General features: G+C 41.5%; 1 protein-coding gene across 2 annotated transcripts; it reads left to right on the forward strand.

Annotated features, from left to right (window-relative positions):
- Positions 1-7778: 7778 nt before the first annotated feature.
- arhgap1 (Rho GTPase activating protein 1) lies at positions 7779-17098 on the forward strand. Of its 2 annotated transcripts, none has more exons than XM_089008678.1 (13): positions 7779-7859; positions 10087-10322; positions 12653-12751; positions 12871-12958; positions 13032-13163; positions 13258-13344; positions 13438-13536; positions 13632-13739; positions 13830-13906; positions 13993-14070; positions 14592-14720; positions 14807-14910; positions 15459-17098. In XM_089008678.1, the coding sequence occupies exons 2-13, from the start codon at positions 10199-10201 to the stop codon at positions 15624-15626; spliced, it is 1293 nt and encodes a 430-aa protein (XP_088864804.1). In that variant the 5' UTR covers positions 7779-7859; positions 10087-10198; the 3' UTR covers positions 15627-17098. The 2 variants fall into 2 exon arrangements, with proteins under 2 accessions (XP_088864804.1, XP_088864810.1); XM_089008684.1 differs by lacking the exon at positions 7779-7859 and adding an exon at positions 8286-8407.
- The last annotated feature ends 5725 nt before the right edge of the window (positions 17099-22823 follow it).

Raw genomic sequence — 22823 nt, forward strand, 5'->3', positions numbered from 1 at the left:
AGGAGATAACACAACTATTCTTCGCATTATATCCATCACATATTCACAAGAATAATTTCAGCACTTGACAATGTTTTTGTAATTTTCGTTACAGCACAGTGAATGCCAACACATTTGGGTTTCCAACAGGAAATTAAATCCTTTTTCAAAGTAGGAACAATTAAAGGACAACCGACACCATTTTTTTGTTATATAACTGACATCAGAAAAACGTTTTAATTAAATCCTTTTTCAAAGTAGGAACAATTAAAGGACAACCGACACCATTTTTTTGTTATCTAACTGACATCAGAAAAACGTTTTAATTAAATCCTTTTTCAAAGTAGGAACAATTAAAGGACAACCGACACCATTTTTTTGTTATCTAACTGACATCAGAAAAACGTTTTAATTAAATCCTTTTTCAAAGTAGGAACAATTAAAGGACAACCGACACCATTTTTTTGTTATCTAACTGACATCAGAAAAACGTTTTAATTAAATCCTTTTTCAAAGTAGGAACAATTAAAGGACAACCGACACCATTTTTTTGTTATCTAACTGACATCAGAAAAACGTTTTATAGCATCTAAAATACCCCAAACACGCAGGCTGATATTTTTTTAGTCAAATGAAAACCACCAATAAAAATGACTCAGTGTCCCAAAACTACTTCAAAATGACAGAAGATCCCGCCCCCTTGTTCGTGATGTCACGCCAAGAGGTCTTGCATTGCTCGAGTATCAAAACAATGGCTTCAAATTCGGAGAAGATGCTTTCAATGGATTAAAGGAGTCCTTCCATATAAATTCGAGCCGTCAATGATAGCCATGTAGCGTCCCGGAAAATGCTCAAGATGGCGCCCAAGCTCCGTTGGAAATGGGCTGATTTGTCTGCCGGGAATTTATGTCAGCGAATATGAAATAGGAGTCTTGGTGCAACACGCAACGATTCACCATCGCGTTATTTATGTGTTCTCTTTCTAATTTCGCCATCAACATGGATCAACATGAAGTTTTCAGACCAATTGTGTGTCGCTTTCTCGGTCAGGGCCGTTCGAGACGTAACGTCACGGTATGCATCGTCACCAACTCGAAAACAAGACTTCCTGAATATTCAGCGTGAGTCTTAAAACATACAATATAGCTACATGCGGTGGAATCTTTATAAAATACGCTTAGTAGAAGTCATTTCAAGTTATTTAACAAATTATGGACAAAACTTGTCCGGAGGCGTCGGTTGTCCTTTGAGGTGAATAATTACAGTGGTACTTGGAGAGCTCTGAATTTAATATTTCTTTTTGTTGTACGTGGTGTAAAAAATGTTAATCATGAGTTAAGATAACCTCAGGACTCTTTTTGTTCGAGTTGGAGCTAGAGTTGCGCACTTGTCCACTTGACAACGCGACGCTTGGCCTGTCATCGCTCATCAGCCCCTTTCGGGCCTCGAAAAGAAATCGCCTCTCTAATAGAGAATGACATTGCCACTTCTTGTGCCGTCACTGACTCGGCAAATCCCAGCGACGCTTCCTTTTCTGCCCCATTTCCAGATGAAATCAATCACTTTGTTCCTGCTTTCCCGCGAGTAAAAGGAGGAACTTTTTCGGCTGAGCTGGAGGACCGCTCCCATTTGACATTATTCCATTGAGCACAATTGAATAGAAGTCTTCATTTGTATTGCAAGGAGGAAATTGCACATTAGCTCTAGCCAGAGAGTGAGGAGCAGCCGTTTGGTGCAGAAACCAGAGATGAACAGGAACACAAGCAGAACGGTTGCCCATGGCACGCACCTCGGCACGGCAGTCTGCATTCTTGTCCTGGTTTGGTGCGTGAGTCGTTTGAGAGAACCTCAGTTCAAGCACAAATTTATAGCTGGGGGGGAGGAGTGCCATACATGCGGGAGGTATGAACAGTTTAGCAAGGGATGGTGATTCCAAGTACCGGAACCATTTAAAGACGCCGATGTGAAACAGTTTAAGGATCTGATGCAAATGATATTTCTATTGTTTGTGGTATTGTATGTTATGTTTTTTAATGCATTTTCTTACAGATGATCCTTTATGATGGGAAAACGAAGCTTCATGAAGCACTAGTCATCCAGATGGTGCTCTTGGTTTGAGTCAAACGGAAAAAATGATTCATTGGAAAATCTGAGGAAATCCTCCAACATGTTCGGGGCAAAATAAGCTGCTGAATGTACCGCTGTGCTTACGGGGGAGTTAACATGGCTTGGCTTTTCCAAACCTCAACACTCCTGCTGGGGGTTCCACTCAGGCAAGTTTTATTGCATTTGTCTGTGGCTTTATGAGCGAGACATCATAAAAAATGCCTTTTGCTCATTAGAGGACAGGCTGAGACTTCAAAGTTGTGTTTTACAGCTGGCCCTAGTTAACAAAAAATATGACATTCCAAATATTCTGACAGATTATGATCGATGGGCGACATTAGTCAAACGTTACCATTTGTTATTTTTAGGATTTAAGAAGAGTTGACTTGTCTTTCACTTGGTATCCAAGAGACTCAACTTGATTTTGATCTTGTCACGTTCTGGTTGGCGACCAATGGATAGCGCTGACATCCCCGCCCTCAGTTGCACAGGTGTTGGTCATCCTCATCAGTGGCAGTTAAAAGGACTCCCAGCACGACCATTCAGGGTCGGGTCATTGCATTGTAGTGTGTATGTGTTTGCTGCACCCTGTCAGGTTTGTTTCCTCTTGGCAGACTTTTACTCTTGGTTTTCTTTGATACTTTGTACTTTTCTGTTCGGATGACTTTGACGTTTTAGATTTTATTCCTGCTGACTTTATTTTGGTATAATTTGTCAAATACAACCTGCTGTTCCCTCCTACCTGCTTTTTTGGGATCCACAACCACCATCACCACCTTGCAAACCTTGACAGACCTGAAGTTCGTGACTCGACAATTTATCGTGATTATCGTTGGATATTTGCATTTCAATACGGCATTAATTTTGAGGAGGGAATGAAAGAAAGGAAAGAAAGGGAGGTTTTTGTTTCATTCGCGCCAACGTGAGCAAAGTTTATTTGAATGAATGGATTATCGAAGACCTTGGGAAAAATGTGATAACTCGCAGAATAAAGAAACAACCACAACAATGTCTATAACTTCATCCAGTATGTTCTGTGGATCTTCTAAATGTCATTTGGCCGTCGCCGTCCACTTGAAATACTGATCGACAGTGAAGGGAAAACGAAGCTTCATGAAGCACTGGCGATATTTTTTGACTCCTCCAGATCATGGTCTTGGATTTAATATGAGACGGCAAAGGAAATGCCGTGTACTGCATCTTAAAACAAGAGTGCCATCTAGAGGATTCAAATGCTATCACAAGTACTTCATGAAGCTTCACTTGCCCATCACTACCGACAAAAACCTTTTTTTGGCTTTCTCCTTTTTTTCGTTGTTCAGAGTTTGATCATGTGACTTGCAGATGACTTCACTTGCCCATCACTCCCTACAGAAGCTTTTCGCCAGACTCGCCGTACTGGCCATTCCCATCGCTGCTGGTGCATGTTGATGTTTTTTTTTGTCTTTTATGTCCACTCTAAATGTCAAATTAAGTTGCATCAAAAAAATCTCAACACTGCTTAGAGTCCTGAGGCATAAGGTGGGAAATTACTATCTCTTTGTAGGCTAGCCCAAATATGAACATGTTTCATAGTTGTACCAGTTACAACAAAACATTCTTCATTCCATTCAGAAAAAGACGCATTTATTGGCGCGAGACAACAGTTAACCAAAAAGCGTGCCAGTATACGTGATAAAGACGCTCAGTTGCACAGGTCTGTGGTGCAGCAATTGGCAAACGCGCCGGGGGTTTGGATGTAGCCCTGACACACGGCCATGTTCATGCACTGCCTGAAGGACTCATCTGCAATGAATTCAGAAAAAAATGTTTACGATTACAATGACATTGTCAATAAATAATTGTTACAATATGAAAGAAACACGCGCACACACACGAATATACCTCCTTTAAAGGACAACCGACACAGTCAAATGCAAAACACTAATAAAATGACCTAAAGTGTCCAAAAACTGCCACAAATTAGCTCGAAACTGCATGGGGATTTTCAGAAAGTCCCGCCCCCAGTTCGTCCCTTTAAATAAGTGATTTATGAAAACATACTTGACAAAACAAAAATCCACTAGCTTGATGCTAACATATAATGTAGAATGTAAAAGATAAATACTGTAAAATGTAAATGACTGTCGATGTTGAACTTTCAAACTGTTTCTATTAAAAACATAAACATGGCCGCAACACATTTCTTCTCTTCTTTGGGATAAATGACTGTTATTCGATTTTAATTGGAGACCTTCTCTGCCTCCCTTCGTGTTTCATCGTACTGTGTAAGCTAGCCTAAAGCTAACAGTAGTGATGGGGAAGTGAAGCTTCATGAAGCAGTTGTGATAGTTTTTGACTCCTCTGCGTGGAATTCTTGATTTAAAGCTTATAAAGGAAATGTATTATTATTAAAGATCCAGTGCGTTATTAAGACATTTCCTTTGCACCAACCTTTACCTTCAAACCAAGAGCACCATCTGGAGGAGTTAAAAACTATCACGTTCATTATGGTGTAGTTGAACTGTTTGATGTTACTCGATTTATTTTTTTCAGTTTTATTTCTCTGACGATTTTTAAGAAAAATAATTCTTTACTTTTTGAAGACTCACCTATTTGCTGTTTTCAATGATTAATACATTAGAAGTGTTATTTTTGAATCATCTTGTTGCATCTTGGTGCGGATTAAATAAATTCAAGTGAAATAAAGTACTGTATCTTCTTTTCTTTTCGGCTTTTCATTTCAAGGGGTCGCCACAGCGAATCAGTGCCCTCCATCTTCAGAGGTTTGATTCGAAGTACTGTATGAAGATGAAAAATACAGTTGTGCTTTGACACCATATTGTGGCGTCTCAAGCGTTTTTACTGTTTCGCCTTCTACCAGCAGGCGACGCCATTAACAATAGCTAAAGTCAAGTAATGAATGGCCTTTTTTTTCTTTTGTTATTTTGGTTGTATGTCAGAACATCTCAAAAAGATTCTGACCGCCCTAAAACTTCTATGAGCATCTACAAAAAAAATGAACTTACTTATAATTCCTTGAAGAATAACTGCGCCACAGGCATCAGCGGATCCGGAACATGTCTGAATGCTCGTCGACTCACAGAGATCGCTGCCCTTTGAGAAACAGTAGTGACACTTTAGTGCCATGGCTGAAAAAACAAAGTAACAACATTAGAAGGCTCCATTTTGAACATTTTGAGTCATAACTTGATATTTACGTCATGGTGAATCAACTCACGGTCAGTGTGCTAGATTAAAATGTTCATACCTTGAGATAAAGCCAGCAGGAGGAAAACGGCACACATGGCGACTTTCATCATCACTGCCAACACTGTAAATTCGAAACGGGGAGGTTTGTGCAAACGGAAGACACTTTTGTATGCAACAACCTTGTATCTCATCATACATTTGTTTGTCATCTCAAAATTATTAATGACAGTGGTGGTATGAAGTTTTTAGGATCTGGTGATACTTCAACAAAGCTAAAGTACTGATTCAACACCTGGACGATTACTCGCACTGGCAGGGTTACACTGGTGGGGGCACACTGAACACGTTGCAAAGAAAATGTAGGCCTTGGTTCCTCTTTAAATACATCGCAATGTTTTTCTTACAATGTTTTTTTGTCCTATCGCATGACTCCTATTATTCTTTGTGGCCGGTCCATGTTTGACTTCCTGTTTTTCTGATTGCTGTAGTTATAAACATTTGTATTGTTTTTTTTTTGTTTGTTTGTTTTTTGTTTTGACAACCATAATCTGCTTTACCTTTTCTGTTACTGAATGACAGAAATAAAGACACATTGTTGACCAAGAGTGGCCATTTGGACTATGGAAGAAAGGTATGCACTGGTAAGAAGAGGAAGGACCCGCAGACACAGCCTCAGGTATGAGCCTGAAGAAAAAAAAAAAAAAAAGATAAGCTACGTATAGGTTGACTCAGTTGATTTTTTTGAGTGTACGCTATTGTGCAAGTTTAAGCCGTGGATGTTTATTTGAAAATAATAAAAGAAATGGCAGAAAGTCAACGGTGGGTGTTTTACGTCACTGGGAAGATGAAAAAAAATAAAAAATACCAACGTTGAATGACAACAGCTCCTATTCCATTAAAAATAAATAAATAAATAAATAAACAAATAAGTAACTAAATGAAACGTTGTAAACCTTTGCATTTTTTTCAATGGGCTCCTTCGATACAATTTTATGATTATACATTCAACTTATGTATATGCATTTTTTAATCTATTTCTGCTTGTCGGCATTGTCCTAAATCACACCTCCCCTAACTACCACAATTTTTAACTTCCCTCATTATGCTGCTACCAATACAGTTGAGGTTTAACGGCAGTGTGATCTGACCGACGCCCATGCCTGTGAGATACTACAAGTCAAGTGTGTCTAACTGTTGCAGAACATGGACCATTTAAAACACACAACTTAAAAAAAAAACTGTGCAGGCGAGATATATTCGCTATAAGAATAGCAAACAGACAGACACACGATTAAAAAGACACGTGAAGTGGTATTTTTACATTACCTCAATGAGACACAGTGTGGAATATTGTTTCCAATTGCTTTTGCTTCTCCGACTTCTTGTTCCTCGCACTGCTTTTTAAACGGCCAGTTTAACCACCATTTCAGTTACTCAATATCAGGAAATTTGACGTAAAACTGCAACACCAGCTATGCAGAAAAATGGGAAATTCCACTCGCGTGCCCTCCCCTTCCTTTAATCAGTCACATTTTTTTTCTGTCCTGTGTTGTAAGTTCTGATACCAGGATTCCTAAAACAATGATAAACATTTCACTGCTGTAACAATGTTTCTTACTGTGGCGGGACTAAAATGCCGAATCCAATAAATAAAAGCGTTATGAATGCCAGCGTATCATGACGAATGAATTATAAGAAACCTACAGGGCTCACGTCTGTGTAAGCTCTCAGTCGTACAGGAGTGGTCCATCGATCCGACGGTTTCTTCTGCCATCATCAATACTTCTTTTGAGGGTGTCGGACGTTTCGCTTCTTATCCAAAAGGCTTCGTCAGCAAACTAAACTGACATTTTAGTTCGCTGGCGAAACCTCTTGGATAAGAAGCGAAACGTCCGACACCTTCAAAGAAGTACATATGAAGGCTGAAGAAACCTTCTCATCGACTTAAAGGACTCAAAATATGTGTTTTTAGTCACAGTTTATGAGTCAAAATTTCAACAATTAAATACAGTACAATAAAATTGTATTGCACGTATTGACAAACAACCATTCCTGCTCACAATTACACGGCAGGACAATTTAGCTAGATAGATAGGTAGCTAGCTAGCAGGATGTACGGATGGAAGGAAGGAAGGAAGAAAGAAAGAAAGAAAGAAAGGAAGAAAGAAAGAAAGAAAGAAAGAGAGTGATAGAGTGATGGAGAGAGAAGAGAGAGAGAGAGAGAGAGAGAGAGAGAGAGAGAGAGAGAGAGAGAGAGAGAGAGAGAGAGAGAGAGAGAGAGAGAGAGAGAGAGAGAGAGAGAGAGAGAGAGAGAGAGATAGTAACTTCATTTATTTTGCCAGGTTCAATTTTTTTCTCATTTTTCCTTCGATCACTTGAGGCGGAACTAAGATACTGTAATTTCTCAGTCAGACCTCGAGAGGTCGCACTCGTATTTACATAACTTTTATCTTGAAAGTGTCCCACATGACGGACCCGGAAATAACTCTACCTTTATTTTGAAAGCGCAGAAGCGGAAAAAGTGTAACGCCGTTTGTGTGCGTTCCTACTGCTGCAAGCTAAGACGTCACAAAAATCTTCAGGTGAATAAAAACACCGCATTATTGCTTATTATTATTAGTATTCTTTGTATAATTGTTTCAATATGAACATGACGAAATCGAGTTCGCACCGTTGCTGGCACGCTTTTGTTATGATTACATGACCAAAATGATATTCGACCATTTTAAGATTTTTTTTAAAGCTCTAATCATCAACAATCTTCTGAAAGCATGAGTAGGAAACGATGGTACCTGATAATTAAATATAAATTAATATGTGTTTGTTATCTGGGTTGCAGCGTTCTTCTGTGTTTACAAGCTAAGATTTCTCAAGTTAGCTTCATTAGCTTTTGCACTGGAAGTGGACGTCAGCGTCATTTGATTTGTTTCCTTCTACTCGTGCGTGACACCGTTTTGTCGACGCCTGACATTTAATTCCGATTTTGGTGTTTTTAAACTGAATTGCAGGAGAATAAAATATTCCGCACTAGGTGTGGATTAGGACCGGATGTTGAACCGGAAAGTAGTCATCTATCCATCAATCATCCATCCGTCTTACTTCTATGGTGCTTGACCTTGTTCAGTAGAAGGTGAGCTCGAGTCTGTCCTTACTTTGGATGAGAAACGAGTTACCCCCATGGACTGGCTAGGCTAAAACCACATTCATGTTTATCGTTAAGAACCTTGAAGGTAAAATGCATGTACATGTATGTGGAATGTGGAAAGCAAACACAGAATGTCCAGCGTGTATGTGTTTCCTGGCATCAGCTACTGTTCACTTGCTTCCCAAATGTGGAGAAGGTTAGAAAATGGCTGGACGAACATCTTGAAGCAATCTCAATTCAAGATTGTTCTTTAATAATCAGTTTTTTCCCATGAGTGCATTTGTTTATTTTTTGGTTGCATTTTAGATACATATAATACAAATGTCCTTCATCGCATTAGTCGCTGATCGACGCATGTTTGGCTGTAGGAGGATGTTTGTGTTGTGTCACCAACCACACAGATGCGCTCGTGTGTGGTTGGCCGGCAGCAGTGACATGGCCTCTTCCTGCTGGTTAGCAACAGCATTTATTTTTAAGGCAATGTTCTGTCAACCAGCATTAGGCCACATTGCAGGCTGCTTACAGTGTGTTGTGTGTTAATGGGGGTTGTAAATTGTACAGTATGTGTATGTTGTCAGGGTGTGGGCTGAAGTTGTGATAAAAGCACTGGACAAGATCCAATCGGTCATTGGCCGCTTTGCTCTCTACACTTGCAAAATGGCAGGCGTGCTGTGTACAAAATTCCGCCATTGCAAAGATAAAATGGGTCATCTTATCATGCGTCTGAAATGTTTTGAAAAATAATCTGATTTCGACAACAATATTGTGAATGAGATTTAACCAAGTATTTTTTTCAAGGTCCTCTTTCTCGTAGTTTTTTAAACAAACACAAATAATAAATGAATCTTGATTACATATAAGCAAATTTATATGCTGTGTCAACTGGTTCACACATTGGCCTCGCGGTGCAAGGATCCTGGGTTCCATTGTACCTCCGACATTCCTGTGTGGCGTGTCAATGTTCTCCTGGGCCTGTGTGGGTTTTCTCCGGTTACTCCAATTTCCTCCCATATTCCAAAAACCTGCACGGCAAGCTGCTTGAACACTCCAAATTGACCCTAGGTGTGAGTGTTAGTGTAAACGGTTGTTTGTCTGTGTGTCCCCTGCGATTGGCTGCCAACCCATTCAAGGTGTGTCCCCCCCTTCTCGCCTAAAACGACTAGGATGGGCCCCAGCACCACCTCGACCCTTGTCAGGATAAGGGGGATTGTAAAATATATGGATGGATGCATTTTTATGCTGAAAACTACATCAGAGCTACACTGGGATTTCGTTTGTAGTAGTGATGGGCAAATGAAGCTTCATGAAGCACTTGTTATAGGTTTTGACTACTCTGGATGGCACTCTTAGTATAAAGTTGCAGTGGATTTTAAAGACATTCATATTCTAACCAAGAGCACCATCTGGAGGAGTCAAAAAATATCTCTTATGCTTCATGAAGCTTTGTTTTCCCATCACTAGTTTGTAGAGTGACCAGGTCAAGGATTTGTTGCCAAATAACGTAGGCTGTATATTATTACGGTTACGGCCACGTATACTGTAACTGCGCTGCTCAAGATTAAATCTCGTACAAGCAGTTTAAATGAGAAGATCAAATGCACTTGACCCTGTTCATGGCCATATGTATCTTATATATATGCATCATATATATATGTCTCTTCCAGGATTCAATGTGCTATTAGTGTGTGTGTATGTTTGTGTCTGCATGTGTGTGTTTGTGTGTAAAGTGTCCTTTTGCATTGATTGCTTGCGTGCTGCAACATCCTTCCGTCTGCAATGTCTTCTGAGCTGCTCGTGGACTTGAGCGAGGAACCGACAACGGCGCAGCTGAGCCACCTCAAGCTGGCCACTTTGGAGGACCAGCAATGGCCGGCGGATGAATCCGCTCTCAGCAAGTCGGGTGAGTGGAGTAATTTTGTCATTGGCAACAAAGTGGAAGTCGTCTGGCTCTTCTGTGGCGCTATTTCATAAGACAAAAAGCACCAAGTGCCATAGATTAGTTGACCTTGAGTTCTCTCGTAGCTGCTCGATTCCCACGGTCCTCCCCGTAACTGATAGTTTGTGGATTAAACTGTGTTTGGTAAGCGTATCTCTTCACTGGTGCCATTTTTTGGATGTCGTTTTGCAGTGTGTATATACCGGCGTCAACTGGAGCTTCTTACACAACCACCCTTCCCACTTAAACATCCTCAATTACATCCGCCTTTTCCATCTATAAGATCCGTGTCAGGATAATAAATATCTGTCAATCGAACCTGTGCTTCAAGTTGCTGACTGATCAATAGTCATGGGAAAATGAAGCTTCATGAAGCACTCTCGATCTTTTTTGACCCCACCAGGTGGTACTATTGGTTTAAATATAATGCTTTGTGCAAAGGAAATGTCTTAAAAATGCATCGTGTCCCATCTAGAGGAGTCCAAAAAAATTATTCCCAAGTGTTTCATGAAGCTTCACTTGCCCATCACTATTGACCAATGAAAAGTGAATCTCCATGACGTTTTGAAAATCTGCTTAGGCTAGCTCCCAATGACCTAGTTATTTATTTGCTTGTTTGTTATTATTTTTTGGGGGGTATTCTTACTAGATCATGATAATAATCTATAATAATAATAATAATAATAATAATCAGAATCAGAATCATCTTTATTGCCAAGTATGTAGAACACACAAGGAATTTGTTTCCGGTACAACACGCTGCACTAGTATCGTCGTCAAAAAAAAAAAACTGCTAAGTGGCACTATACAGTTCCATTTTGGCTACTGTTGAAAGAGTTCAAAGAGTTAATGGCTTGGGGGAAGAAGCTGTTTATAATAATATAATAATAATATAATAATATAATAAAATAATATAATAATATAATATAATAATAATAATAATAATAATAATAATAATAATAATAATAATAATAATAATAATAATAATAATAATAATAATAATAATTCATTTCATTTATAAGCGCCTTTCAAAATTCTCAAGGACACTACAGTCACAGGATATTTTTTCTGCGGGTCAGCAGTGGCAGCCACACGCGCCAGCGTTCACTCAACCCGGAAGTAACATAAAAACAACATATATAATATGTTGTTATAATATATATATATATATATATATATATATATATATATATATATATATATATATATATATATATATATATATATATATATATATATATATATATATATATATATATATGGGAAGTCACCAATTCCTCACAGTAATTCTCAACAATTATTGAACAGTCGGAAACCGATCAATAACATGAAATTCCTTGCCCAGTCTTTACGTTTCCAAATGATCACTTCTACAACATTCCGATAAAGTCGCAATACCCCGTCATTGCAGACTCTCTTGCGTTTTACACATTCACATTTGATTTGCAAATGACTCTGTCATCGAGTAAATCGATATCGAGCGAAGGTATCAAGTGCTGAGCACAGCCGTCTTCATGCATCGTGCTTTTCACTACAATCAGTTCATTCAAAACTGAACAAACAAGATCTGAGGCAGACAATAGGAAGGAAATTTGAGGTAACTGCACACCCAAAATGCAACCACAACCCTTTTAGGATGATAGGTTGAAAAAAATGGGACTGGGTTAGCCGTCTCACCATTTTTGTGAGGATAACCAGATCGGAAAATTGATGGATGGATCGATGGATGGACAGACGGATGGATGATTGGGATTTGATGGAGGGGTGGATGGGTTAGGAGGGTTTGGATGGATGGATGTTTGCATGATTAGGATTGGATGGGTGGATGGATTGGTGGGTAGAAGGACAGATGGATGGATGATTGGAAGATTGGGATTGATGGATGGTTGGGATTGGGTGGATGGATGGACAGATGGATGGATGATTGAGATTTGATGGATGGAGGGATGGGTCAGGTGGGTTTGGATGGATGGATGTTTGCATGATTAGGATTGGATGGAAGGGTGGGTGGGTGGAAGGACAGACTGATTAATGATTGGAAGATTTGGATGGATGGATGGATGGATGGATGGATGGATGGATGGATGGATGGATGGATGATTGGGAGTGGATGGTTTATGGCTGGCTGGAGTGAAGATTGCGATTGGGTGGATGGATGGATCCATGAATGGATTGATGCATATACAGTTTTAAAATTATTCCAGCATTCACCCACATCATCAACAATTTTCTTTTGACCTTTTGAAATTGTACCCAAGCTCTGCTCATCGTTTGTGTTTGTGCGTTGATACCAGAGACGCACATCTCCCAGCACTTTGATGCCAGTTCCCCCCACCTGCCCTGGGACCACCCCTTCTATGACATCGCTCGCCATCAAATCATCGAAGTCGCTGGTCAGTAGGACTTCACCTGCTTGCTCGAGTCGGCTACCGGAAAACGTTTTGCGGATTTCAACCTCTTGCCGTTGCCCACTGTTTTTATGCTTTTTTTTCCTTCTCTCGTCGCCTTATAGGCGATGACCACTTTGGCAGGAAAGTGATCGTCTTTAACGCCTGCAGGATGCCCCCACAGCACCAACTGGATCATCACAAATTGCTGATGTGAGTTAGCCCGAGCTATGTTTTTCCCCAAACACATGTTTTCGTGTATCCTTATCTGGTTTTGTCCTTTTAGGTACCTGAAAGGAACCTTGGACCAGTACGTTGAAAGCGACTACACCCTCATCTACTTCCACCACGGGCTGACCAGTGAGAACAAGCCGTCACTCAGCTGGCTGCGGGACGCTTACAGGGAGTTTGACCGAAAGTGAGTTTGCATGCCGTGTAGTATCGGCCTCGACGGGAATCAGATTTTATTTGTCGATTTATATTCTGCAGTAATTGTCGTTTTTATATGGCAGGTATAAGAAGAATATCAAAGCCTTGTATATTGTCCATCCCACCATGTTTATCAAGACTTTGCTGATCCTCTTCAAACCTATCATCAGGTACTTTGTTGGATTGCACACTGAGAGATTTGCCATCTGTGGAATTATTATTATTATTTTTTAATTTTTTTTTGGGGGGGGTGGTCCATCTAGTTTCAAATTTGGAAGGAAACTCAACTACGTGAGTTATCTGAGTGAGCTGGAGGACGTGGTCAAGTGCGAGCAGCTCGTCATTCCAGCCCGTGTCAAAGAGTAAGAACTCATTCATTTGTGGCCCGGAATAAAAAAAACAACACGGCAATCACCCGAATACCGAGTGGACGGCTATGTTTCTTTCACGTGCGCAGATACGACAACAAGCTAAAAGCCTCCCTGAAGCCGACCTCCATACCTCCCGTGTCCCCTCCTCGAAGTCCTCCTCTGCCCGATCAGGTCTTCGGGGTCCCCCTTGAATTGCAAGTAACCTCTTTCACCGAATTCAAACGTCACTTGCCCGCGTCAAAAGCACGACACTGAATAGAAACGTGTGTTTTTCTGTCCGTCAGGTTGAAGAAGAGGAGTCCAGATGGAGATCCTGTTCCGATTGTCATGAGAAACACTATAAGCTTCCTGTCAGAGCAAGGTGACGTGACCGAAGCCCAAAACAAAATGGCATCTTGAAAGAGTTTTGTTTTGGTCTCAATTTGGTCTTTTTGTCCTTTTTGTCAGGTCTGGAGATCGAGGGAATCTTCCGACGTTCTGCTAATGTGACTTTGGTGAAGGAGATTCAACTCCGATATAACTCAGGTCGCAAGCGTTTTCAATTTTGCAATTTTATTTTATCTTGCATCTCAAAACACGAATATAAAATCACGTGTTTTCCATGTGGATGTCTCAAGACCCGCAATGTGTCATGACATTGATTAGACATCGCATTTTAAACAATGACCGATATCTACGCGAACCAACAGTGTCCATGAGTGATGAGCAACTGAAGCTTCATGAAGCAACTGTGAGTTTTTGACTCCTCTCGATGGCATTATTGGTTTAAAAGTTCATTTTTAAGACATTTCCTTTACACTAAACATCTTATTTAAACCAAGAGCACCATCTGGAGGAGTCCAAAAATATCATGTGCTTCATGAAGCTTCGTTTTCATATCCCTAATGTCCGAACAGACAGGTGTTAGTTTAACCCCCAAATTCCTTTTTGAGAATGCCTTAAAAATCAAAAAAGTAATTAGCATATTGTTATTATCGCATGCCGACAGTGCCATGAAAACACCAAAACGAGTCCTTACAACTTCCGTTTATTTTTCGTTGCTGCAGGCGAAGCGGTCAACTTCCGAGAGATGGAAGATGTCCATTTGGCGGCGGTGATCTTGAAGAAGTTCCTAAGGGAGCTGCCCGAGCCGCTTCTGACCTACCAGCTCTACAACGACATTGTCAATTTTGCCTGTGGGTTTGCCACGCATCGTTCAAAATGCCGTCCCGGTGTGCCCCTGTGGGGGTCCTCGCTCACTGCAGGCTTTGTTTATTTCAAGCCGTGCCCGCTGACAGTCAGGTGACTGTCATGAAAACGTTGGTGGAGTCGCTGCCGGAGGAGAACTACGCCACGCTTAGATACCTAATCACGTTTCTGGCACAGGTATGGTAGAACTGCTGAACCGTCATTATCTGCAACTTCACCCTTGTTTGACCTTCAACTTACAGTAAAGTTTTTTGACCCGGAAGATTACCGATTTGAGCATTATTTAATTTGGGACAATATTGTCATCTGAAACATCAATTTGTGACAGCAAAAGCAATTCTGCCCTGACGCAACCTTTTACACAAATGCCAAAATGAATAACATGAAACCTAAAACTGCTTTACACAGCAACATTTGAGTATCCCCGCCATGCTTCCTCTCCACGGTCACCTCCCTGAGTGATAGGTGACACGTCACAGTCAATTGGCCTCATGTATGGGAAAACGAAGCTTCATGAAGCACTTGTGATATTTTTTTACTCCTCCAGATGGTACTTTTGGTTTAAATATGAAGGTTAGTGCAAAGGAAACATGTTAAAAATCCACTGCATTTTTTATCCAAGAGTGCCATCTAGAGGAGTCAAAAACTATCATAAATGCCTCATGGAGCTTCACTTGTCCATGACTACCAAGAGCTAAATGCCGTGCTGCTTTGTGCTGGAACAGGTAACGGCCAACAGTGACGTGAATAAGATGACCAACAGCAACCTGGCTGTGGTGTTTGGGCCCAACCTCCTCTGGGGGCGGGACAACGCCATGTCACTCAGCGCCATTGGACCAATTAACAACTTCACCCTCTGCCTGTTGGACCAGCAGCACTTGGTCTTTGCCTAAAGGTGATTTGCCTGTTGTCTGATTTCGCCACGAGAGGCTGAATGAGCCATCGAATCACACCGGGACTGACGCAGCCTTGTTCTAAAATGCACATTAAAGCAACAAACAAAAAAATTATATCTCCAGGATGATTTGAATTGTGTCTTTTATCGCCTGGGATTTGAATTGGGTGAGTGCGTAACGTGAAGTCCAAACTGTGTATCGTGAGATCGTCGCGAGAGAATAGCCGTGCAAATGTAAACATGTAAGAATATCACATCTTTGCATAGTGATGGGAAAACGAAGCTTCATGAAGCACTTGTGATTTTTTTTTCACCTCCAGATTGTGCTCTTGGTTTAAATACGAAGGTTAGTTGTCTTAAAAACCCACTGCCTCTTTAAACCAAGATTGCCATCTTGAAGAATAATAAATTATCACATGTGCTTCATGAAGCTTCACTTGCCCATCTCTCCCTTCGCGACAAAATACATTTCTTTGAAAGAAAGAAAAAACCTTCAAACTACCAACCGCATGCGTACAATTATTGTGAAGTGGAATTTTGATCGGAAACGTGTTTTAATATTCAACGTGTTGCTATTTGTCTTGACAAAAAAATCGTTTTGGAAGAAGTCAATGGTTGATGTGATATCCCCTCGGCTTTCATTTTAAGTAACAGTACCAAACGTTGTGGACAATCTTGGTGTATTTCAAAAAAAAAAAAACCGAAAAGAAGATTAACTGTTGTATGAGCCCCCAAAACGTCTGTGCTTTCAAGCTGTCATGCATGTGTTTGCTCTCCCTCTCTCTCCGAAACGTGTGATTTAATCGGGTCGACGTGCATGGCTTCTTTTCGTGACCGCGCTGCCCTTTTCGTTTGCTGAGTTTGTGCCGTGAATGAAGTGAGACCATTTATGTCCCAATGCTTTTTTTAGCATCCAATAGACTTGTTAAACACACTCCCCTTCCTCTTGAAACGTAACGATCATCTTAAAATGAATATTCTACAATCTTGTTAACCGCGAACCGTATGATTCTGAAACATGGTTGAATTCTCAATATAATTGTTGCCATGTTATCACATAAGTGAGCGCTACTATTCGCCATATGCGATATACATTCCTTGATAGTTTGTGTTTGTTTCAATACATTTTGAAATCACTAAATATGTCCGGGTGGGTGGGAATGGGGGTGGGGGTGCGACGTAACCATTTTCACCAATGGGGTTCCTGTAAGCTTCAAACAAGTGCCATTGACGTTTCACAATAAATTGCATTCGTGCGTGTTTGTGTGCGTGTGTGAGATCTCGTGATCTTTGTACTGTAATTTGTTATCCCGGTGACAGTGGTTTCTCTTTCTCTCTGGGAGGATTCATTTTGGTTTTCCAGGCCCGAGATGATTTTGCTCCATTTTGTTTATTTTTATATATATGTATATTCTTCTGAATGATGTGTGATGTTATATTGTGGCAAAATAATAAAGAAACCTCAAGTCATGAGATGTTTTGCCATTTTTTGTTGGTATTTAGTTCCTTTTTTAATTGTCAACAAAGCTGCAATCAAGTGCACACACAAGTGGAAAACAATTTAGGATACAAGTACGGTATTTTCTGGCGTATAAGGCACTCCCAAAAGCTTTGATTTTCTTCAAAAGATGACCCTGCAATTTATAATCTGGTGCACCTTATATGTGAAGTAACCACAACAGGTCTCGCAACTACAAACAGCACACATTGACTCCATCCCCCCTGTAGAAATAGTGCGTAACCCCAAGCTCTACTGTAGCACCTTATAATGTTGTGTGCCTTATATTTGGAAAACATTTTTATTCATTGAAGGTGGGCTTTATAATCCGGTGTGCCTTATATATGGAAAAAGTTTGAAAATACACCATTTATTGGGGGTGCACCTTATACTCCATTACGCCTAATACACCGGAAAATACAGTCCAGAAAAGTCCAGAAAAATACATTCCAAAAAAATGTCAAAGAGTGTTTCAATCAGGTTCACATTTTGCGTCCAGTGAATAAAAACAAATCTCCACAAAATTGTGAAGAGCCTTTCGTTCCAAAGAACGGTCAGCACATCGCCATGACCTTGCTTATGAACAAAAATATACAGCGCGGACAGGCCTCACTGGAGTCTCCTTATAGATGCTATGTTTGTGGGTACTGTTAAATGATCATATCCGTTGCCTCAAATGTAGCAAGACAACTTAGATGCTAACCTCTAGCTGGCGTACACTTGGTGTTCCCCATTGTTTGGGGCAAGCGCGTTGCTTGGGAGCGGTTGTGGTTGCTCTGTTTCACTACACTAAAGTCTCGTTATATCGATATTCTCGAGAGTCGGAAAAAATATCGATATATCCAATCCTGCGGCATGTAAATTTTCTCCTTGCGTTCATAGAAATAGTATCGTAATAAGCAGTACTATCGATATAACAGATATCGATATAACGAGACTTTACTTTGAGAGCCACATTCACCTGACAGTGGGAATAAACGCATGCTTCAAAGAAAATTCATTGATGTGGGTTTTCTCCGGGTACTCCAGTTTCCTCCTACATTCCAAAAATATGCGTGACAGGCTGAATGAACACTCTAGAATTGTCTATGAGTGTGATTGTGAGCGCAAATGGTCATTTTTCTCTGTGTGACCTGTGATTTGGCTGGCAAGTGGTTCAGGGTGTCCCCCGCCTAATGCCCAAAGATTCCTGGGATACGCTCCGGCGCCCCTCACGACCATTATCAGGATAAAAGGGATGGAAAAATAGGTGGATGGATGGATGTTTATGCTGAACATCACACCAGAGCTACATTGGGATTGTGTTTGTAGTAGCGATGGACAAATGAAGCTTCATGAAGCACTTGTGATGGGTTTTGACTCCTCTTGATGGTACTCTTGGTTTAAAGATGCTGTGAATTTTTAAGAGCCAGCGACCAAAAATGACTTTGCCGCACTCGGACGGCCCCAAAAAATGCCAGAGCGCTTCCCCCGACTGCTCCTTTGCCAGGAGTCTCGATTACGTCCACGTGGGCCCCATTTGTTGCCGTCCCAGTTGGAGGAGCAAAGATTTGCTGATACCTTGAGAACGGAACGAGGGGGCATCTCGTTTGGTGGCCCGAAGCTGCCCCAGTGGGTCGGTGAAGATGGGCGGTGTGATGGGGAAAGGCGGCGGAACAAGTTCTTTGGTGGGTTTCTCCTTCGCAGTAACGGGCGGCAAGACGGTCGGCTCGCGTTCGGTCTTGGAGGCCTTGGATACCTTAGACACCTTGGCCACCTTGGTGGCCTTGGCGACCCTTTTGCGCTGTGTCTTCATGTCGTAATTGGTCTCCTTGGCCTTCTTGGTGGTTTTGGCCTTGTCGGCGTTGAGCCGCGGCAGGAGGACGCAGGCGCCGTCGCCGGCTTGCAGCACGTCGTCCCAGATCTCTTCGTCGAAGGTTTTGAATTTTTTCTCCGCGGCCTGCGCCTTCTTGCCGGCCGCTTTTGGACGAATGGTCACTTTGTAACGTATCATGACGCGTTTGGAACGGAGGTCTTTTGGGTTGGCCTTGGATTTCTGTTCGGACCTCATCTTGGATCTCCTCAACCTTTTGTTCTCCCTTTCCCTCTGAATCCGCTGTTCCTCCTCCTGCACTCTCTTGCGATAAAAGTTGGTTTGCATTTTCTTCATGAGCTCCTTCGGGATGGCGTCGATTTTGGACATGAGCTTGAACACCTGCTCCTCCACGTGCTTCATTTTCTTCAACGGGTTCAAGAAATGACTGGAAGAGGAACACGAGCGATACACTTTGGTCACCTTGACGGTCAGCGAGTCCAATTCCTTCTCCAGCTCGGCGTTGCGATTTTCCTTGTAGAGCTTCACCATCTGGGAGATTTTTAACGATGTGTTTATCTCCTCTTGAATTTTGGCCTTCACGCTGCTGATCTCCGCTCGCAGGCTTTCTAGGTTCTCTTCATTTTTCTGACGTGTGTTTTCAAATTTTTGCTGCTGCCCGAGAAGCGCGTAGCTGTTCTTGACAGCGTAAGGGAGCAAAAACTGGTTTTGTTCCCTCAGGTTTTCCATCCGTTCCAGCACCTGTTCGTGATTCGGTAGAGCGTTCTGATCTTTTCCCCCGTCCGCCGAGGCCAGTTTGAAAATGCTGCGTTTGTAGCGCTCATATTTGCTCAGCGTCGCCTCAATCTCGGGGATTTCCTTTTTCATCTCCCAGATTTGCTCTTGGATTTTGCTAATTTCTGCATTTTTGATGAGTTTGTACCGATTCATCTTCTCAAAACGGACTCCTTCCTCGACCAATTTCTTGTCCGCCATGTCCCGAAAATTCTCATTGATGAGTTTCTGTCTTTCAAGGACCAGTTCCAGACCTTTGACCTTTTGCTCCTGGGCCGCTATGGCCTCCGTCAGTTGTAAATTAGCCGCCCGCTTGGCCGTCATGGCTTCGTCGCGTTGGACCTTCTTTTGTTCGAGGTACCGATCAAAGTTTTCCGGTTCACCCATCTTTGAATTAAAATTTTGTCTCGGTTTGCAGGTCGTCTTGCTAATGTGGAATTTGGTTTTATGCACCATTTTGCCAATTTGATCTCGGTGTTCAGAGATGTGTTTCATATTTGTTCTTTGGGATAAGGGCATGTTGTGGTTAAACCAAATACATTTTTGTTTTTGAAGCACCTTTGAAAGAAAGCCGGCGTGTGACATCGTGGGCCACAACGGTCAAATCCTGGTGATTACGAATGACTCATCCATGTTTTAAGAAGAGGTGACATCATGCAAATACTCGATGATGAAGGCTTTCATGATGACGTCAGAAAAATCGTGCTCTCGTTTGAAGACCATGAGCTCGTCGATATCTCGTGTGTGGATATATATATATATATATACATACAGTAAAGTCTCGTTATATCGATATTCTCGGGAGTCCGAAAAAATATCGATATAACCGGGACTATCGATATATCCGACCCTGCGCGCATGTAATTTTCTCCTTGCGTTCATAGAAATAGTATCGTAATAAGCGGTACTATCGATATAACCGATATCGATATAACGAGACTTTACTGTATATATATATATATATATATATGTGTGTGTGTGTGTGTGTGTGTGTGTGTGTGTGTATATATATATATATATATATATATATATATGTGTGTGTGTGTGTGTGTGTGTGTATATATACTTATATATATGTGTATTTATATCTATATATCTATGTGTGTATATATATATTTATATATATGTGTGTATATATATCTATATATATGTGTGTATATATGTCTGTGTATATATATATGTCTATATATATATACGTGTGTATATATGTGTATATATATATATATATATCTTTCAATTATATAATAATTATAATTTTTCAGTTCAATTATAAATCTAAATTTTTATCATTTTATATTTTGTATTGATTTTTATTACTGTGTCATTCTGCTGACCCAAATACGCACGGCTTCCCACGCATACGCGTTGTTGAAAAAACGCTCTCCCTGCTAACGGAGAAGCCAGAAGAGGTGGCCCAACACACACTTAGGCGGACGCCGAAGGAAAAAACTCTCAAAGAGGCAGTGGCGGCGTGGGCCCGAGCGCCGACCCGCCTCGGCTTTCGCCCTGGCCGGCGTCGGAGAACCCTCTTCCCGAGCGCCGACGCCCACTCGCCACTTCGTCAGAGTGTCACGGATGACACTCTGATTGAATAGTAGCAGCACACAGAAATTACCACCCACATTCACACTTACACCTCGGGACAATTTCGGGTGTTCAATCAAGGCTGACATGCATTTTTTTTTCGAATGTTGGAGGAAATTGGAACACCCTCAAAAAACCCACGCGGTCCTTGGAGAACATGCTAACTCCACACAGGGAGGCTGACAATGACTTTCGAATGTAAAATATGTCCCTCGGCTCATGAAAGGTTGGAAAACAATGACCTAGCAGTCAGCTAACTTAATCACTGTGACACATTCCTTTATGATGCCAACAATTACTTTGTGACACAACAAAGACATTCATTCTGCCACATTTGTGCTTACAATTACTTGTATTTATTTTACTTTTAGATTAATTATCATTTATCTCATTACTTTTATTTATTGATGGGGTGGGAAAAACACCAACATGGCGGACATGTACGCTTCCGGCCAGGACTATCACGTCATGTCGTACATTGACAAACTTGTGACCGATGTCACCAAAGACCTCAACGCCAACAAAGTTCGTCTCCTATCGTGTCACCCGAAGGAAAGAGCGCACATCAAATGTAAAATCAAGAGTCAATTTGCCGTCCTGGAATACCTGCAAGGTAACCGAACGAAAAACAGCAAAATTCAACTGTGGATCGAGATTCACACCCTGAAAACAAAGATCAAGATCTCTGAAAACCAAGAGAGGCACAACACTGATAAGCTGGTTACCAACTGGAAGGTCATCGACGACCTGAGGATGCAACTTCGTCAAAGTCAGCGAAAAAAGAGGGAAAAGGCGGCGGCCGCCGAGAGGGTCATTCGGAAGCTGGGTTGCCAGCTGAGAGAGCAACTTGAGATGGTTCAGATGATGAAGGAGCAGCTCCTCCGCCACATCCCCGACATTCCTTCTGACGAAGACCACTTGACTGCATCAGACATGGAGGAGAAGCTCCGAGTTGTGAAAGAGGCTTTACTGAAGATGCGAGATGCACACAAGTCTAAAAAGAGTAGCACTTCCGCCACGGACAGAAACTCGCAAAGCCTGTCCGAATCGGACGGACGTCAGGGAACTGAGACTTCTGTTTCGCAGGTCTGCCCCTTGGAATCCAGTTCACCACAAGAAACGAGCAAGAAGAACTGGCGCCAGAGACTCTTCCCTTGTTATTGCTCGACTTGAGGGTTGTCAAGAGTCAGCAAAGTGGGCACAATCTCGCCCCCAACGAGTAGCCCGCTCACTCATTCTAAAAATCACTTGCTCTCTCTTGATGGGATATTGTGAAGTACAGTGGGACCTCGGTTTACGAACCCTTGGCTTACGAACTTTTCGGTTTACGAACGTTACATTTATGAAAATTTTACCTTGGCATACGAACTATTTTTCGGGATACACGGAGCTGCCACGATGGGTGATGTGTCGTTCGTGAATCAGCCTGTTCTCCAAACAAGGAAATGGCAGCGGACTTTTTTTGTCGTCTATTCCCCTCCCCCAGTCGTCGGTTAAAGCCATGTGATTGGTCAAGAACGCAGCAG

This window comes from Hippocampus bargibanti, linkage group LG01, assembly GCF_051943395.1.
Source record: "Hippocampus bargibanti isolate YZ-2025 linkage group LG01, ASM5194339v1, whole genome shotgun sequence".
Classification (NCBI taxonomy): Eukaryota; Metazoa; Chordata; class Actinopteri; order Syngnathiformes; family Syngnathidae; genus Hippocampus; species Hippocampus bargibanti.

Excerpts from the sequence above, each read along its gene's own strand:
- arhgap1 (XM_089008678.1), top strand. The coding sequence starts at position 10,199 with ATGTCTTCTGAGCTGCTCGTGGACTTGAGCGAGGAACCGACAACGGCG. Across the intron at positions 14,721-14,806 it reads CGACATTGTCAATTTTGCCT|CCGTGCCCGCTGACAGTCAG; the intron begins GTGGGTTTGCCA and ends GTTTATTTCAAG. Across the intron at positions 14,911-15,458 it reads TAATCACGTTTCTGGCACAG|GTAACGGCCAACAGTGACGT; the intron begins GTATGGTAGAAC and ends GTGCTGGAACAG.